Source organism: Arvicanthis niloticus, chromosome 12 (assembly GCF_011762505.2).
Source record: "Arvicanthis niloticus isolate mArvNil1 chromosome 12, mArvNil1.pat.X, whole genome shotgun sequence".
Lineage (NCBI taxonomy): Eukaryota > Metazoa > Chordata > Mammalia > Rodentia > Muridae > Arvicanthis > Arvicanthis niloticus.
Window position 1 is genome coordinate 66922773 of NC_047669.1, and position 20428 is coordinate 66943200.

Genomic DNA, 20428 nt, shown 5'->3' on the forward strand with positions numbered 1-20428 from the left:
CGAATACTTCCATCAGATCTGAGGTGGCCAAGTGTTCAATTCATTGCTAACATAAACTTAAAGTGAAACACACAAAATCCCAAAACACTGTTAAGGGATCCAAGTCAGTGGTTCAGCTGTGCAGGGTACAACCTCGCTTACGTATTAAATATTCAGAGAAGAACAACTCAGTGGAGGCCAAAGTAGCCCAGCCTCTGATGGGGCCATGAGTGAGGACCAACATGAGTGGTCGGAAGGGATCTCATTAGCTCACGGCTGAAATGGCCTTGAGCTAGATCGCGGTGATATTAAATAACTGAGTAAATTTATTAAAGTCACTGAAGTAGATATTGAAAATGAGTTAATATTATCATATATAAAATCTTACCTCAATAAAGTTCTTTAAAATGCAGCAAAGGGAGAGGGAGCTACTAACAACAATAATTATCAATGTATCTGAGTTGGGCAGTGTCCCATATTAAACTCTAATGAGCTGTAATCATTACACTTTAATCAAAAGAGAAATGAAATCATACAGCGTCGTAGCATTCATGGATGAGGGCTAATATCATTTGCATTACAGTAAAATGAGGTCAACCCACATTCATTCAGTCTAGATCTAGAGGCAGATTTTACTGTGGGGAAAAAAACCAACACATACCCATTAAACCCCTCAACCCCCAAACACACTAGTTGGCATAACATTTGGTTGTTTAACGTAAGGTAAATATTTGCTTTCATTTCCTGGAGATGAAAAGTCTTTTTAGTTCATTTGGTTCACAACCTTCACAGGAGGAAGATTAGCTAAGGTATTGGAATTACATCTGTTTTATGAAGAAGGTGCTGCCATCTGTCCCAATTAGACAAGTAACACAAATTGCCCATGTTGAATTTCACAGCATGAAATAAACTGATTCTTACCAAATCATATTAAAAATTCCACTCAGTAAAAAAAAATTACATTTAGTAAAATTAGTAAAATCTAATAAAAGCTATTCACACAAGCAAACTTTATTGGAATTGTCTGTAAGTCCAGCACAATGAATGACCCAAACTATAGTCCTTCCAATCAGGGAGCTCCCAATCTTGGGAGTCCAAGATGCAATGGGCAATGGTGAACAATGAACACCCACCACCAGGGGGTGATTCGGCATTTGTCAAATTTGATGGCTTCGGGCTAGGCAAGTCTATAAATATAGTCTAGGATTCTTTAAATAGCATACACAAGGCATAGAAGTGACTATGCAAACGAGATTTGTTTTAGTTTAAACTGACTGCTGGACTGCTTGTCAAACCAAACTAAACCAACACCAGCAATAAACCAAGCATAAGAGGCCTTGTGATTTCAGGGGTGGGGTTGGGGTGGGAGGTTGGTGAGAGCAGGGGGTTGGAGAAGGGAAGCATTGGTTGAAAACATCCCCCCTCCCGTTTTGCTTTCTTTTATCCCAAAACATTTAAGTAGAAACCCAACAGGGGTTTACCTCGGACTACCTCCTCCACGGACTCAGTGGTGGTTGTGGTAGTGGTGGCAATGCTGGTTGTTCTCTCTGTGGCCTCTTCGTAGGGCTCCTCGGCCTCCTCCTCCACCTCATCCCCATCCTCCACATCCTCGTCATCATCAGCTTCTTCTTCCTCAACATCAGCCACTTCCTCCTCTTCGGCCACTTCAACTACTTTGTCTTCACTGGAAGAACAAATAAAAATAGCTGTGAGATACTTGCTTGGCAAGACAAAAGTTTAGGAAAGTAAAGAAAAATCAAGGAACTCTGGTGATGTGTGAGGGAATATAAACCACTAGGAAGGTTAAAATCTTGTTAAGTAGGAACTCCAGCTAGGTCTACAAAATGTTTCACAGGTGGACTTAGCCCTTTATTTAATGACTGCAGAAAGAAGATACTTTGACTCCCCTTATATGACTCTGTGAACAAGGCAAAATTATGGAGACCATAGAGAGATGACAGGGCTGTAAACATCTATGTACGGATGCACACAGGGCAGGTAGCAATCAGCAAGATAAAACTGTTAAAGGACATGTCTAGGACACAGTTTAAGAGACTACTAAGGAACCCATGCGGAAAGCATCTGGCTGTCAATGTCACCTTGGCCAGGAGCTCTCTTGTGAAGACAAAGGAGGGAGATCCTGCCCTATATTGCCTGGAGGTAAAGGACAGAGAGACACTTTGGACCAGATCACAAAACCAACACAAACAAATAGCTGAGACTGAGACTCTCTGGCACAGCTCTGTCAAATGAGAAGCACTATATAGACGAGAGGCCATACACAGGTCAGTGTCCTCAGCAACAAAGAGAGCACATGGGAACTATCATCCTGAAGTTGAGTGTGGCCAGCAAGAAGGAGCTTGTAGTTGGGAAAGGCAATGGAAATCTGGAGGTTGTATTAGCTGTAGCAAAGCACGATGCTTTGGAATGACATGTCGGGGAAGGAGAGAGGTCAGCTTTAAAGGCCAGGAATAGTGTGGGTCCGGTGTGGTAGACTGTATCAGATTTCATGTGAGCTGGAGACTGGGATGGTCCCAGCCATGATTTTGCACGCTTCCAGAAAGTTGAAAAGACTCTCACAGTCAGTGTGACAGCATAGCAGCGAGATGCTGTCTGAAAATGAAAGGGAAAGGAAATTCGAAGAGATGGATGCAGCACCAAGGGACCTCTGTGTTTTCCTCCAGCTCCATGAATTCTCCGTACAGGTTCTATAATGAATGATTCATAGCAGGCCCTTGGGTGCAAGCACAGGACGCAGGACTTTAAAAAAAAAGTCCTATAAAACTATGTCTGGCTCCTCAAGGGGACATTTCTCCAACTCTGGTGAAATATGATGAAAGGACAATATATTCTGAAACAGTTGGCTAAAATGTACAGAATAAATTATTAAGCTGAATAATTTAGTGAAGTGTTACTGCATAACGTGTTGATAGGTAGGAGACTATAGCTGATTTTCACATTTTCATCAAGACCATGAAGAAATAGGTGAGAACACAAAGATCAGACACTGTCATGGATAATCAGATGGGCTAAAGCTTCCATCTGCCTCGATATAAAGAGGGAGAACTAATTGATTTCTTGATTGATTGCCTGCACAAAACTTCCTGTGCACATAATCTACTACCGAGGCGAGGCCGCATTTCCAAACGAAGCCTACAGCTGGATTTTATTTGGGGTACATCCTTTTACTTCATCTCAAGATTATTCTTCTAGTGAATGTAAAAAAGGTTGCTTCCTGAGCTGATTGTGTACAGGATTGCTTCTTTGTCCAACCAAGTCACAGTCACAATTCTCTTTGTTTCTCTACTGTTGGTGGTAATTCAAAAGCAATGGCAGGGAGAAAAGTTAAATCCAGGCCAAGATTCTCTTTAAACCATGAAATACCCATGATCTCACCCCATGACTGTTCTAACAATGTTAATAACTGGTGTATGGTCCAGGCTTTGGTGAGTCCTGGGCTGTCGGGTAGGGTGAAGAAAATACACAGTTGGATTCCCTGAGGTGCCTATCCATCTTCCATTATTACCTAAACAGATGCTTTTAAAGCTCCACACAGAAGCCTTGGCTGTGGGGAAAGCTGCTTAAGAGATCTGCATTCTGGTGTGTGCCTAGCCAGGAAAGAGAAGAAATTACATCGCCATCATCCCTCACTGCCTCTGTTGGCATAATTTACTGTCAGAATAACTAAGAACTGAGATGCATAATAGTTCAACTGGCTGAGAAATTAAATTATTTGACCTAAGAGAACTCAGGTCCAGTTCTTATTGCCATGGCTTTGATTTCTGGAATTAAATTTTGACGGCCATGAATTCAATTATCTATTTGGACACTATTTAAAGCAGAGGCACACAATTGTGCTTTAATGAGGCTGCATCTTCTCTGAGAATCCTGCCACTCTTACGACTTCTAATTGCAGATTTCAGGACTAACAGGAAGTATTAACAGGCGAGAAAGATGCTTTCCTGCCACCAGCTGAAAGGCCAGACAGTTAGTTGTTCTTTGTGATGTAAGAAAGGTGAGACAGAAAACAAAAGGAGAAGTCTGTGAAAACGTGAGGCAGAGCTACTTCTTCATAAGCCAGGCAAGAAACACTCACAGAAAGACGACTGTTATTAAGATGGCAGAATATGCACATCCCATCCCTCAACTGCAAAGGCCGTCAACTTACATACTGCAAATGTCTTATCTAGGTTTTAAAATGAGAAATACTAAGGAAACAGAAGCTCCTGACCATCCTAAGAGTACCTGAATGCAGTGAGGAGGTCACGAGGACCTGACAACGAGGCAATGAATCACCGACATGATGCGAGGTCCACATTTAAGGCCGTACTTTGGTGGAGGATAAAGGCTATCACGAAGGTGAATCACCATTTCCCACGAGGCTGAACTTGATATAATTGCATTTGATGATGCCACCTGTGAGTCTCCTAAGGTGGCATGATTCACATACCAGCTTTCATTCCTTCTTAGGAAAGTCATGCAAAGTCTTTTACCATTTGCATTCTCTGAAATGGACACATGCCAATTCCATGCATGGCAAAAGGATAGATTAAGAAAGATCAGTGGGTAAGGGGTGGAGGCTCACGGAGGAGAGGATCGAACCCACAGCACATTGAGGGTCATTTGGTCTGTGATGCTATTCTGTATGATAGGATAGTAGGGGCCACATGTACTCCTCTGGTGGGCACAATGGTAGTGTTTGAAGATATGAAGCAAGAGATAACTGAATGTCCTGGTACTTCCTGACCAATTTTGATGTGAAGCCAAGTTCACAGGAAAATATCACAAAAATTAAATGAATAAAGGACTTTTAGAAGTTTTACTTATTGTTTCATAGCCTGTATCAACATTTAGTTTGTTTTTTCTCCCTGCTGTCGTAGAAACTTGGAAAAAAGAAATAGCAGAGAGATGCTCTGATATTCATGGTTATGAGAATGTGATCTACTATCAGGCCTCCACTTCAGCACTGATAAAAATAACCAAAAGCCAGTTCCCAACATGGTGTGACCCATAAGAAGGCTAGAGGAACATGATTGAAAAAGATGGGGCTCAGACCTATGCATGCTGATGTAAGGGGAGAAGAGAAAGTCACAAGGGTCTCACAAGGGTCTCTGTGAGTTTCCCAAAATCAAAGTCAGGGGCAGAGAAAATACAGCCACTAAGACAGAAAAACAAACACAAACCATTGCGCCAGTAACATAAGAAAACAACCTGAGATGAACAGATGTTTTTCCCTTCTTTGGATTCATAGTTCTCCAACTGAGTAAGTCAGTTTGTTCCAAAGGAAAGCAGTGTCTGAGATCATTATTGTTAGTTGCAGAGAACATGAAGAAACATGGAAGAAGGTAAGCTTGTTTTCTGTGGTCCTAAGGAAATAGTCAACAAAGGACAGGCCAAGCAAGATGAAGTCAGGAACACTCCCCTTCCAAGAGGCTGTTTGTTAGATGCTAAACACACAAGATCACTCTTTGCCTATTTTTTAAACTTATTTGTTTATTCTGTTTTAAGAGAAGGTTCCAGTCTGTAGCCTAAGATGACCTTGATATCATCATGATTCTTCTGCTTCAGCCTCCTAAATGCTGTCATTACTGGTATGAACCATGCCCCACTCACGTATAAAAACAATAAAAATATGCAAATGTCCAGGTAGGTAATTTCAGAAGTTGTATGATCTGGTGAGAAGAAAGTTGGACCTCAGGAGCAGGTGGCTGGCAAGGGTGTGTGTTCTGATTTGGGTTACCTGATGGTTTTCAGTTTTTAAAATTAGGCAAAGCTAAAGACTTGTGCTATGAGTTCTTTGTTTATGCACACCCCTTGCTCAGAAAAAAAGGGCTTAAAGTGGGTTCTGTTAAAGTAACAAACCACTTTTCTTGTTGTAAATACTTGTGGGTTGGTCTGGCATAAAAACTCTCAGTAGCAAAACTACCATTTTCAGAGTCTGCTGATTGCCAAAGAAATTTCCCTATTCTAAGCACCCTGTACAATAAAGGTAATTAAAATGAAAGAAAGCAAAAACAGGGCTATGATTTTTCATTTTTATAGCACATTTTGTCATGGCTTCACCGAACCAGGTTGAATGAGCCAAATTATTTTTTCCATTGATTACTTCACTAATTCAGAGCTACATACACAAAGTCTTCTCTTGATGCTGTCGACTTAGAATGTAGTTCCTATGTTACTCTGCGATACTGTGATGTCACTCTGAGATACTGTGATGTCACTCTGAGTTACCTGATCAAACATAGTCTAAAACTATCTAATGGAAGACTCCAGAGACAATTCACAACCTTCAAGTAATTCTTAGTACACTACCGTTATGATCACTCCACTTTATGATATGTTGATAATCTGTTGATTATGTCTTTCTGTGGATGAGTACACACTCTAATCACAGGTATAGAAGGAAAACAATAGAGTATATACACAACGCAGTATTACTTGAGGTCCCAGTGATGACAGAAGCCTTTGGGTTGTATCTCCTGCAGATATGGAGAACTAGTTGCCTTGGTGACACACGGTACCTAGCAGGGAGTATCAATTTTTCAGTTAGAAGTTATCTGAAACAAAATCTGATGAATGCTCTTCTCAGGAAAAAGGCCTAAACTCTTTGTAGCAGACAATGTGTAAGTTACCCAAGATCATTCTCAAGTCTTTCCTCCCATCCCTTGACAGGAGAGGATAAGAACCAAGTAGCTCATTAGTCCACATCCCTGCATTCCTTGCAGCTTGAAGGCCTTGTGACTGACAATGTCTTTACAACCAGAAGCCAGGATACATGCTTGTTCTTCATGGAGAAGCCCCATCTAGATGAAAAAGGAGCCCAAGTGTCTATATTTCTTGGCCTTTTTACTTCTACTTTCTGTGCCCACCTGAAAAGGCAAAAGCCCCTGTCAGCTATGAGGGGATGGCTTTAGGTTTATCAAGGTGACCATCAATGAAGCACAGCTCACTGGAAAGGCTCTGAGCTATCCGCCACTACGCCAATCCCAACGATTTTTGACATTTGCAGCTAAAGTATTCCTTGCTGAGGAGGGTTCTCAAACCCAGCTGGAGCCGTAACTTAAGGAGTGCTACTTTAAGAAGATCACAAATAACAAGATTGAGACACCAAAACTGCATGACTCAGGCAATTAAGAGTGAGCTGCCGGTCCCAACCTTGGTTTGAAATTGGATCGAGTTGTCATTACACATTTAGTAATGCTTATTCTCGGTGAGAGAGTCTATACTAATTGCTCAGCGACCAATAGCGGACTTGCATAACAGTAGCTTCAGAAATTCCAAGGAGAGAGTGATGTGCACAAGCCAGAGGCCATTGGGTACTAGGGATGAGGCTGAAATATGCATTATGCAATTGGGAACAATATGCAAATAACTATGATCCCAACAAAAGTTCACAGGGACACTGAGTTTTAAAAGGAAGACAAAAGGAAACCAGGGCTTTTTTCTTAGTGTGTAAACATGGAAGAGAGATATATGCAAGTTCAATATAAGCTAATGAATGAATAGGCAATGCATCCATTCATCCAACCACTGAATCCCTCCATTAGACTATACTCTTTGCCATTCACTAGCCATTGAATCTTCTGACTTGCTCAGGGTCACCCATGAACACTGTACTTGAAATGCTGTCCTGGTCTCCAGAACATGCATCCTACCTGCTCATTAGCATATTAGTACTTTGTACCCAGAAACCTTTTTACCTGTTTGATCTTGCTGAATAGGAGTGGACAACAGGGAGGGAAGATTGGAAGTTCAAAGGTTGGATATTGCATGGAGTGCCAGGGTAGGTCTATCTGGTGCATAGACATACATGCAGGCAAAATCCATAACCATAAAATAATTTAGAAAAAAAAAAAAACGGTTGTTAGGAAGGATCTGTTACATAAGAGTAAACCATGAAAATCAGTTTAGACCAATCTGTGAACTTACTACCTGACGGTACTGAAAATTTTTTATTCATTTTTGTGAGTGAGAGAGTGTCAGTGGGTTCTGTAGAAGTGGTTTTAGAGATGTTCAGACATATTTATTCTGCTCTTGACTGAACTTTTCTTTAAAATATTTCAGCATCATAAAAAAGTGTGGTAGAATGATACTCTGGCAAGGCTTCTAAATCTGGACTATAATTACAGTCAAAGACTAAAGTGCTATTTTTTTCAAGGCTATCTTGGAAGTATGAAAAGTCATATATAATCTAAAGTGCATTGTCCTGACAGCTTTATGAGCCATGCAGGATTAAGTAGAAACACCTGCGGTGAGAAAAAAAAGTCCTGGAACCATTTTAAATCCTTGATGTGAGAAAACAAAATTCTGGTTCATCAGAGGCTATGCCAGAAACCTCTGAAGGAACAAATTCCCAAAGACCCAGGTATGGGTGACTGTGTAGATCTTAAATGGAGACCAGGGAATTCATGATCTCTAGCCATTTGGTCAACAGGGCTCATACTAGGTTTGGGGGCATGCTCCATTCTCTGGGAAGATTTCGAGAAACAAACCAGAGAATTTCTCTACCCTCCTGGTAGGCACATCCTATAGACTGAAAAAGACTACGGAACCAAAGAAACGATGGTATACTGGCACAGTACAAGGTGCTGAGCACAAAAGGGGAAATAAATTTAGGAACACTATCTAGGACACATGGGGTGAATACAGGGTTGAACATTTGGATTTTCCAAAGCAGTGCTATGGCTTTGTGTGTGAAGTGCTCCTCATACACTCCTGTATTTGAACACTTGATTCCTAGAAGGTGGTAGCATGGTTTAAGGAGGCCACGAAGCCTTTTAAGAAGTGGGTCTTTCATAGGAAACTTTAGGTTATAGCTTGTTCTGGTATTTGGTCCCAGTCAAGAGAAAAGTATTGAATAAAGGCAGCTGGAGAAGACAATGAAAATAAGCATCTGAGGAAAAGTGTGCCCAGTCCTCCCTTCTGATTTCCTTTAACAAGAGAAGGAATATAAAGCTGCAGATGATCTGTGAACTAAATGCTTACCAAGCCTTCCAGGATTATCTTAAAGCAAGAAACTAACCAAGTCCCACCCTCTCTCTCTCCATCTCTCTCCCTCTCTCTCTCACACACACACACACACACACACACACACACACACACACACACACACACACAGAGAGAGAGAGAGAGAGAGAGAGAGAGAGAGAGAGAGAGAGAGAGAGAGAGGACCTTGGAAAGGAGAAAGGGAAGCTGCCTGAAAACCGCATTGGTTTCATACGTGAAGTAACCATAGGAACCTGAGCCCCTTCTTTTAGCAAATGGCAAAACCCTGTAATATTTGTTGCACCTGCACTCTCAAGAGGAAGGAACAGACATGTCTTGTTGGCTCATCCGGGAAAAAATAGTTAGAAAAAAGCCACACCAGGGTTCTTTGGGGTTTACAGCCCACACATTCATTCCACTTTTTTTTTTTTTTTTTTTGCTTCTGAGGGTCTAAAGTGAGTGAAGGAGTATTTTAAATTGGATATAAACTCAAGGTAAAATAAATAATCCTATTACTAGTGCATCATCAAAGGACTGGGTAGCCAGGAAACCGAGGGTCGCATGTTTAGTTATGAAAAGGGATTTTCCACTGTAATCTTTTTTCCTTTACCTGCAGGACTAGTTTCTTGCCTTGACAAGAATCTTCTCAAGAAGTATCTGGAAAACTCAGCACATGGAATGCCAGTGTTCCTTACACAGGGCAGCAAGGGTAAGAGGGTCACGGGCGGTGCGCTCAGTGTGGCTGCGTCCTGTGTTTTAGGTTAAGTCCCTGACAACAGCTGCTTTCAGGAGTGCTTTGTTCTGTCACAAAGACAGATGACACTAAGTACACAGTAACTCCCCTGATTAGACATGGCTTCAGTTACTCTCAGTCGGCCTCGGACTTAAAATATTTAGTGGAAAACTTCTGTGTGAAACAATTTATGCATTTTGAGTAGCTTTCATTGCTGCAACCTGATATAATGGCCTTGTTTTAGTATCAGTTATTGTTCGCCCTATTTATCATCAGTTTATTGTATGAATCAAACATTGTTTCTCTATATAAACAATATGTAAATACAAATATATATAAACAATATATAAAACACTATACAATATATAAATATAAATATAAATATAATTGCATATTTATATACATATATACAAAAAGACCTGGGAAAGTCAGACTTAAGAACAGAATCAAAATATAATTAACTGGGAAGCAATAAATGAGTAGGAAGCTATGGGGACAAACACGTAGGAAAGAGGACTACAAAAGGCCAAGAGCTCATTAGGCTGTGGATCAGGAGTGAGGATTTACAGAATACAGAAGGCAGGCCATTGCTGTACTATCAAAGAGTTTGTCTTCACGGGCTAAAGACTTTGGATCGTTACCCACAAGAACCCAGCGTCTAATAGACAAGCTGTAAGCCAGTATGTGGACGAGCAGTCACACACGGACATTCATGTGCTGGGAGTGGCATGGAGGTCAGACAGGTGACAGAGTGGCAGGGGCCGTGTAGAGAGAAAGTTCAAGGAAGCACAGCCAGCCAAGGAGCTTGAGAAACCGTGAGGGGTTTCAGAGCATAACAGAACTGGTGACCATCTGGATGGGGGGGGGGGTGAGCGGGTTTAGTGGGAAGATGAATCTGATGCTTCAAGATGGAGAAACGGGGTAGGGATGGTTACTAATGGCAACAGGATACTGCAGGAAGAACCAGTAGTACGGAGCAGAAGTTAATGGATTTGATCACGTATTTGACCTGTTGACAGATATTGTTGGAAAAGGATCTAACAGACAGCTAGAAAGGAAGGGCCAGAAACTTGGGCCACAAATACAGTGTGTTTGAAATCATTTTCTTATGACTCTTAAATAAACAGCACTGAAAAAAGAAAAAAGAACAGGAGCTATAATTTCTGACAGAGTACAGATAATGGAGCAGATGGCCACTCACGTTGTGCATTGCTAACATGGCCCATTTACATTATCACCTGGAGTAGAAACAGAAACTGGCCTTCTGAAGTCTAATTGTTCTGCTCTTGCTTCTGTCCCTGATCACTCCAGGAACGTATTTCAAGATTGCTGCCAATTCAGAGATCTATGAGAAAGATTTTGAGATGCCTTTATAGGTTTTATTTAAGAATCAATATCTCAATTTATTAATTGGGGACAATGTTTTAAACAGCATTATGTGTGAGGAGACATCCCAGGGTCCCCCAGAGGGAACAGGAACTGTAGAGAGCATTGAACTCCATACATATTACAGATTTTATCCCCTGCACACACATACCTATCAGAAAATTTACTTTTATAAACCAGATGTAAGAAATTAATAACTACAATAAAGAGCAATTAGAACAATGCCCTATAATAGACATTATACGAATATGGTCCTTTTTTTCACAGTATGCTATTGTATAGTACTTTTTGTGATGGTGTAAGATTATATTTTAGGCTTCTCTTGACAATAAACAAACAACCAAACAAATATAAAAGCTATCAGTACCATGTTTGTCCTTTACAACCATTATTAAACAAAATGCTTTTAAAAACCCACAAGCATTATAATACCGTAACTTTCAATTACAAAACTGAGACAGCTACTAACAGGCTGGAACCATACACAGGGTGGATCTGCTGGGAAAGGAGTGGTTCATGTCCTGAGCAGAATGGAGCAGATGGTGCAAAATGTCACCATGCTACTCACAGCAGCATGCAATTGAAAAGTTTGTGAATCTTATTTTTAGATATTTCCAGCTAATATTTTTAGATCACGGAAGCCAAAACCATAGACAACGGACACAACAAGAGAATGCCAGTGGAGATTGTGTGCTAGAACTTGGGCCAGATGTGAGGTCCCCAAAGGGACAAGGAGAGTAAGTTCCCCTTCCTCACAGTGCACATTCCACCGGAGGAGAAAAAGACAAGGAACGAATAAAACACTCAAGCATGAGGTCAACACTAGGACACACACAGACAGGATGCCAGGACGGAAATAGTGAAGAACACTCTTCCAAAAAGGGTGATTCGTTTGTTTCTGTGAGACAAGGAGCTGATGATGTCCAAGACAGGAAAATAAAACAAACAAACAAACAAACAAACAAACAAACAAAACCAACTGTCCATGAGCCAGTTAGGGGAGGACGATTACAGGCAGGGATATTTGTCTGTACTTGTGGGAGGGAAGTGAGGTGGGTCATATATAGGGAGAGCAGGGAAGAGAGAAGGGAGATCAGCTAGGGGCAGGGGCAATCTCTAGGAAGTGCCAGAGACCTGGGATGGTGAGAGGCCCCAGAGGGTCTATGGGAGTAACTCTAGCTGACATTAGCAGTGGGGGATATGGATCCTGAAGTGGCCACTTTCTATAGACAGGCAGGACTCCTAGTGGAACGATAAGGACAAGAACCAACCCTCAAAGCCTTTGACCCAAAATGTGTCCTGTCTACAGGATGTACAGGGACAAATATAGAGCAGAGACTGAGAAAATGGCTAACCAGTGACTACCACAAACTGAGACCCATCCCATGGGCAAGAACCGATCCCTGACACTACTAGTGATGTTCCATTATGCTTGCAGACCGGAGCCTAGCATAACTGTTCTCTGAGAGGCTCTGTGGGGAAGAAATCTCGCGGGCGGGGGGAAGGGAGTCCCGTGACAGAGTCTCAGGGCGGTCCGGCATCAGGGCTTCCCGCGCCGCCAGCGGAGGATCCCACATTCATGCAGCTGTCGGTGGGCGGGCCGGCGGCTGCATCGGCAAGGTTCCAGGGTTCCAAAAGCTGGGAATCAGGCAGAGAGACCATGGACACGTGGAGTCCGGTTTTCCAAAGCTTTTATTGTTCATGGCATGGTGAATGGGCGCAACTAGTACGCGCTTCCCCCCCCCCCCAAAAGCCAGGGGAGACCAGTCTTATAGGGAAGGGAGAAAGGGGAGGGAATAACTTAATTAGCGACGCCCCTGGCCTTTTGAAAATTCATTAATATTTAAATCTCTGGAGGTAGAGACTTGTTAATCACGCCCTCTACCTGTCCTACGTGACTGAAGGTAACAGGTTAAATGGAGTTACCTCGTCCAAGGCCCAACAAGGCTCCACTGAGCAGCCAATGGAAAGAGATGCAGAGACTCACATCCAAACATTAGATGGAGCTTGAGGAATCTTTACCAATGAATTGGGAGAAAGATTGAGGGACTCAAAGAGGACAGGGACACCACAGGAAGACCAACGGAGTCAACTCTCCTGGACCCTTAAGAGCTCCCAGAGACTGAATCACTAACTAAAGAATGAGCATGGGCTGGGCCTAGCTGCCCCCTCACCCCTCTAACCCCCCCCCCCCCCCCCCCGCACATATGTAGCAGATGAACAGCTTGGTGTTCATGTGGAACCCCCAAACAACTGGATGAGGGGTTGTTCCTGAGCCTGTTGCCTCCTTGCCTGTCTGTAGATGCTGAGCCTCTAAATGGACACCCTTGTCTGGCCTCAGTGGGAGAGGCTGTGCCTAGTTCCACAGAGACTTGATTGTGTGAGGAAGTAGGAGGTGGGGAGGGATAAGGGGGCTGACACCCAGAGGGAGCTTCCCCTTTTCATATATAAGTGATGATTACATATATATGGCTAAGAATGATGGTCCACATTTATAAATCCCAGAGTGGGGAGGTTGGGATCAAAAGATCTCTGGGGCTCACAGATTGGCCAGCCTGGCTTATTTGGTGAGCTCTACACCGGTGGTAGCCTGTCTCTAAAAACAAGGTAGACACCACTTGAGGGGCAATAGCCAAGATTATTCTCTGGCTTCCACATACATATGCACACATGTACATTCACCTGCATATATACATATATAAGAGGAACACAGATGGACAGACAGACAGATAGGCACACACACACACACACCATACATTACATGAAGAACTGACACAAAAACAAGCTCTGTAACTATATCCACCATCATTACCTACATCCCTTCAAGCAGGGTTTCCCATGTTCTCCCTGCATATCAGTTTCTTAGTGTGTTGGAAAGTCAACAAAGCATCTTGGAGAGTTCCTCGTCAGGACTATGCATACATATACATGTTCCACACTGTAGCTGCTCTATAGAGGCTATAAGTTTTCAATGTGTATGGGAAGAAGGATGAAAGTATAGGAGAAAGTTAATTATAAGACATTAGGAGGGTTCTAGTTTTGGTTGTCTTTTAAGGTACTTTGGACTAAGATTGTATTGGGCAGGATGGGCAGAGTAGGTGAAGTAAACCTGGCAGAATTTGCAGAAGTAACAGTGCAGAGTTCTGTGTTCCAAGATGTAACTCCAGGGAATGTTTCTAAAGATAGAACAGATTTCACAGAACCCAATTGTGGGGTGGGGGGCAAGGCAGCCAATAACAGCACCTGTATGCACTGGAATTCATTTATCTGTAAAATAACGAGGTCTCCCGGGCTGTAGAAGTAAGTCTTGAACTACTTGCCTCAACTAATATTTAGAGTCAAAGAAAACAAGAGAGAACGGGATAGAAAGGAAAATACCACAGTAACCTAAAGAAGATGGTCAGGAAACACAAATTTAACAGACAATTTAAAACCAACAACTGATCAGATAGTTATAAACCGATAAACAAAAGACCCAATCAATGTGAGCACACAGGAAGAGCAGGCAGGAAATAATAGGACAGGCAAGTCGCTTATGAAGAGGGAAGGAAGGATTCCAAGGACCTTTCAAGCTTTATGTGGTCTGCTATAAATGCTCCTTGGCCCACAGATGCCTGGGCATGTACTGGTACCTGACAGTAAAACCAAGGGGATCCAAGGGAAAGCCTGCTGCTTGTGTTGATGACAGAGCAAAAATATTTAATGTAGATGTTGAACCAGAGATCCTGGAAGTCATAGATGTGTATCTAAAATGTTCCATTCCCAATGTGCATGTGTGGAAACAATACTGCCAAGCCAAAGGGAGTTAAAAGGCCTCCTTGTTTCAGATGCTCCAAGTCCTGTGTTGCTAAGGAGTTTCACCACTTGTATGAGCATTGGATCTCATAGTCTTGTGGGATAGGTTCCTGGCAATGCTTTGTCAATGGACTTAGCACCTGAGTTACTCCACGATTAAACAGGGTGCCGCTATCCCAGGAATACCCTGGACACACATTTTCATGAAGCCTAAGATTTCATCGTGACATCTGACACTTGTACAGCTCCTCAGCTCTGGCTCCAACTACCCTGGCTGTAAAATTCTGCTGAAGGCCGATTAACATGACAATCAAAGTTTCTACAATGGGAAGCCAATGAACAGCAGATTCCAGGGGGGCAGGAGATTAAAAAGTTAATCTTCTCTTACTTGTAGTTCTTCTGTGTTTCTGAAATATATATCTGAGATCTAAAATGGACGGTTTTTCGATGTGGAAATGGAAAGTTTAAGTAGCCATTCAGTTTCTATTTAAAATATCTAAGAGAACCAAAGTCAACCACAACTAATTTAATAGACAATTTCCAGTCATAGGGAATCATATATTTTAGTATTTTTTTTTCCTCTTTAAAATAATTCTTGCATACGTAAGAGATAGACAGGTAAAAAAGAGTGTTATCCCTTGCTTGCTACCAACAGCCACTTTAAGATGTTCTCAGCCTCATTTAAAACAAAAGGCCTAAGATGTGCTCATCTATCAGTATCAGTTATAACAGCGACATGGCCTTAAAAGAGTTGACTGAAAAAAGAACACATTATACTGGCCATGATTATTGAGCAGAGGTAGGACACTGGGCTCCAAGCCCTGAAGAATGCTTTTCTGTTTGACAGCATGAGACAGAGTTGGGGTGGGGTAGCCTACAGATCAGCTCCACAGGGGTTTCCCTCTCTTCAAGATCCAGTCCACACATTATAAATGTGTCCGAACATTAATCAGTAGACCAAAAAAACACTGGGATAGAGAATATCTAACATTTCCCCTGTCAGAGGAAACAGGCTCAACCAGATATGCTAGGGTTAAAGCTTTTTTTTTTTTCTTTTTTTAATGTACATTTTAAATTATTCTTTGAGATTTTCATCCATGTTTATAACATCTTAATGAAATTCATCTCTTCTTACCCCTCCACCTCCTCTTAAGTCTCTTCCCTCCACGGCTACCTCACAACTTCATGTTCTCGTTATTTATTAATATATTAACCAGGCACAGCACCGCTGGTATGTGACTAGGCATAGGGCCAACCACTGGTACATGGACAACCTACCCTGGCCTGCACCCCTAAAAAAAAACTGACACACTCTCTCCATGAAGCTATCCATTGTCAATAGCTCTTCAACTAGGAGTGGCACTTCCTGATCCCTTCCAGCCCCCACATTAGAGTTTTGACTGGTTTTGATCTTACACAGGTCTTCTGCATGTATTCACAGCTGCTATGGGTTCACATGGGCATCGAGCCTATGATGTCCAAAAAGAACCCTTTCTTGGAGTAGCCCTCTGGGACCTTTGGCTCTAACACTTTCTGTGATGATCCCCGAGCCAAGGGAGCATGGCGGAGATGTCATTTACGGCTGAACACTCCACGGTCTCTTACTCTCTGTGATTTGACCTGTGTGAGTCTCTCCGTCTAAGAGTCATTTATTGCAAAACCAGACCATCTTCTTTGCTAACAGGACCTCTCTTTTCTCATCTACTTGGACACACTCAAGTCCTGGCTTCAACTAAATTGGGCATGCCTGCCATCTTTAGTTTCACAATTAATTTCACTGGTTCCCTGAAATGTTATTTCATAAATGTGGGAACTGAAAGAATATAGTTGCCTAATGAGTGACTTTCTTCTACAGAAATACAACTTTTAGATTTTGCTGAGTTTCTTACAGAAAGCTATTGGCACCAATTCATGCCACATAGTTCTAGGAAGAGAAATATCTTTTGGCATAAAAACTTAATATGTAAATTTTCAAAGTGACTTAATTTTCAAAGTGACTTTTACATGACACAGTGATAAATTCCATATAAACAAGGGATTGTACTCTAAAGATGACATTATCTTGATCTCAGCTTCAACAGGAAATTAGCTCTTGTGGGTACCAGTAACTGAATCCAGTCAAAATAATAAAGATTTGTATTTTCTTTCTCGTGCTTCACTATCTGACCACGGACCTGAAAGCACCATCATTGAATAATCCAGGCCTTCAAATAACACAAGAGTGTAGTATGTGTCATCTGATGATTTCCGATGACAGAGCACTGTCCTCCAGTAAGCTCAGTGCACTGCCAGATGCACCTCAGATACCAGCAGCGAAGTCCTATACAGGAAAAACACTCTCCTCTCTGCCATCACCAAAACAAACCCCACTGGCTTGGCCACATATCTGGAGTCTGGTAAAGACAATATTAAAGTGATTTGTTTTTCTTCTGGATGTATATGTGGCCCAAGTTTATTAAATATAGAAACAGCACTTCTAATAAGACCTTGGTAGTGGCAGCCAGTGTCCTCAAGGGAAAAGTACAAGTCTCTGCGATTTCCCTATTCATCATTTTCAAATTAGCTCCTTTATTCAGACAAGAGGCAGACAGCCTGGCCCAGCTCTGGAAGCTGCCAAGCCAGCACTGTGACAGTCGCTTCTCAAAGCCATGCGCTGCTTCATCAATTTCATTCAGACTTGACTCGTCCACTGACAAAGATTCCAGGCCTCAGTTTATCATCTGTGTGAATCACTTGGTGTCCATCCAACATCCTGATGCTTTTGTCTGTCTGGAGCATTGAGTAGCATTTTCTCAAAGCTCAAGGCAGAAACTGAAAAAGATTACTCTAAGAACTTCAGCTCCACAGATATAGAGGAGAAGATAGATGACCAAATAAAACTTACCCCCCTCTCTTTTCATCTAATTTTAAAGATACAAAGTGTTGACCTACAAATAGACGTAAATTCCCATGACAGCTGGGTATCAGGTAAAGCTGTGAATGTTTCAGCATCATTGCTAAGACAGAAGTGAAGAAATTTACTGCTTGACTGGATGGCAACTTTTCACAAACTTTAAATCATGTATTTGTGAACGGTACTCTCCGTAAAGCCATGTGGCTGTTAATGTCTGGGATACAGAGACCATAATGAAAGTGATTCTTCATCCAATATACATAGCATAGTACTACTTACAAACCTGGCCTTAATGTGAACTTCCTAACCTGCCTACAAGGACTGGTTAAGAGTTCATGGACGTCTGTGTTCTGCATGGACCTCCTGCACAACATCTCACAGTGGGATAAAGACAGACGATGAACCCTAATAAACATAACTCAAGGAATAAACGTTAACACTTGGAATGGAAGGTAAACGACAGTAGTGCTTTGGGATTGAAATTTTGTTTTAGCTATAACTAAATCTATATAGACCAAATTGATAAAACTTACAATCAGATCAAACCATAATAATTCGCCCCAATATAACAACTTTAAAAATTTCAAATTGAATGCAATGAACATTAAGAAGAGAGACTCTCCCATGCTTTTAAAATGCACTGAATATATTAAACTACAACCCCCCCCCCCAAATATAATGGTAGTTTACCGTAGTAGTAAAAATGACATCATAGTTGGATGTCACAAAATAATTTGGTACAAATGAGAAATCTCAATAAAAGTTCATTGCACATTTTGATGACAGATAGCATTTTAAGGCTACAGCTGAGGTTAGGAAGGTTTATTTTAATGGATGGAAGGAAGGAAGGAAGAAAGGGAGGAAGGGAGGTAGGGAAGGAGAGAGGTAAGAAGGAAGAGAGGGAGGGAGGGAGGAAGAGAGAGAGAGAGAGAGAGAGAGAAACTAAAGCTGTACTTTAGAGGAAGACTGTTAAGGTGGGTAGATGGTTGCTTCTCTTACCATGTAGAACTAGCGGTTGAGCCTTGAATGGAGGGTAATTTCTCTAGAAGTAAAATGCTAAACAAGCCTGCAAATAGTGGTTCTTTTGGGTTTTTTGTTTTGTTCTTTTGAACAGAGTCTTATTATGTAGTCCTGGCTGGCCTGGAACAAGCCATGTGGCCCAGTGACCTGGAACTCCCAAAGAGCGTCCTGTCTTAGTCTCCCAAGTGCTGGGTCTATAGGTATGAACCCTGACACTTGGAAAAAACTGGTTTTAATTTAAATTTATATATTCTTATCCTATGTGTACAATGTTTAGCCTACATATATGTGTGCAAAGTGTGCGCATGTAGTGTCCATGGGGGCTAGAGAAGGATGGCAGACTCCCTGGATGTACAGTTACGGATGGTTATGGATGGTGCTAGGCACCAAACCTAGGTCCTCTGCAAAAGCAACAAGTTGCTCTTGGCCTTTGAGCCTCTTTCTTGCATCCAAATTGGGGGTTCCCAAACCCCAGCACACTCCACAATGTCATATAGCTATCCTTTATGCTATGGGATGTTTGGCAGTGTCATCATCCCTAGCCTCCCTGATGACAATGACATTTCTGTCTCACTCCCACTTATACTGTGTCAACTCAAAATGCCCAGAGACATTGCCAGATGCCCCTTGAGTGAAAAATCATTCTCTATTGGGAAATACTGCTCTTAACTGAAGTTTGTTTCTCAAATCACAGAATGCTTGCCAGCAGCTGGTAAATATTACTTGTATTCACTGGGAGTTTTACCTGCAGGTATTTGTTTGTTTATTTGTTTCTGTGTTTTTTATTTTTTAAGGACTTCAAGTTGACAGAAACAAAAGGGACTTACTGATTCAAAGGAAAAAGTCAGTCTCAGAGTGGACTTTAAGAGCCAGTGTGGTTGCACATCCCATAATCTTGGCTAATCTGGAAGCTGATGCAAGAGTACAGAAAGCTGAAGGCTTACCTGTACTACAGAGGGAGACTCTGTCACAAAAGGAAATTAAAAACAAATAATAACAAAAGGGGCAAAGACTGTATACCCCAGTGGTAAAGCCCCCTTCCCCCACCCCAAGCATAGAGCCTTAGGTACAATGGTTGGTACTGTCAAAAACACAAAACAAAACAAACACAAACTGACTTTCACCCAACAGCCTAAGAAAAGTAATCTTGTCTTTACTTATAACTATAATTTCATCACAATTTTTGAATAAGGTATTCATGTAGGCTCTACATTGAAGGTAATTAAGAAGTGATTAACTTTCCTTTGGTCTCAGTACTTTTTCAAGTCAATTTCTAGCTTCAGAGATTTCTGATGCAATTTCTTGTAATCATTGCTTGCCAAGAATGATGTTCCTCAGTTTTTTTTTTTTTTAAATATAACAATCAGTTTGTGTGTATATGGTGACCTTTGGCTATAATGACTATGTCTCTGTTTGTATTTGATGTCAAGGCCACTCCAATTCTACTCAAATATTTGCTGAGCACCTGATGTATATACAATTATGCCAGGTGTTTCCACTTGCTAAGTGACAAACTCTCAGAAACAGACAGGCTATTAACCCTTGGAATCCCATCACTGGCTACATTTTAGCTTCCGGGTTTCTTTGTGAGCATTCTAACTGTAAGAAGAAATAGCATTTCTGACTTTTACTCTTTC

The 20428-nt window shown here is 41.6% G+C and overlaps 1 protein-coding gene across 6 annotated transcripts in view; it reads right to left on the reverse strand.

The window, feature by feature from the left end:
- Positions 1–20428, reverse strand: part of App (amyloid beta precursor protein) — a 227010-nt gene that overhangs the window by 102391 nt on the left and 104191 nt on the right. For all 6 annotated transcript variants that reach the window (XM_034515230.2, XM_034515229.2, XM_034515228.2 and 3 more), the window contains exon 6: positions 1461–1663. In XM_034515230.2, the coding sequence (XP_034371121.1) occupies positions 1461–1663 (203 nt within the window). The remainder of the gene's footprint in view (positions 1–1460; positions 1664–20428) is intronic.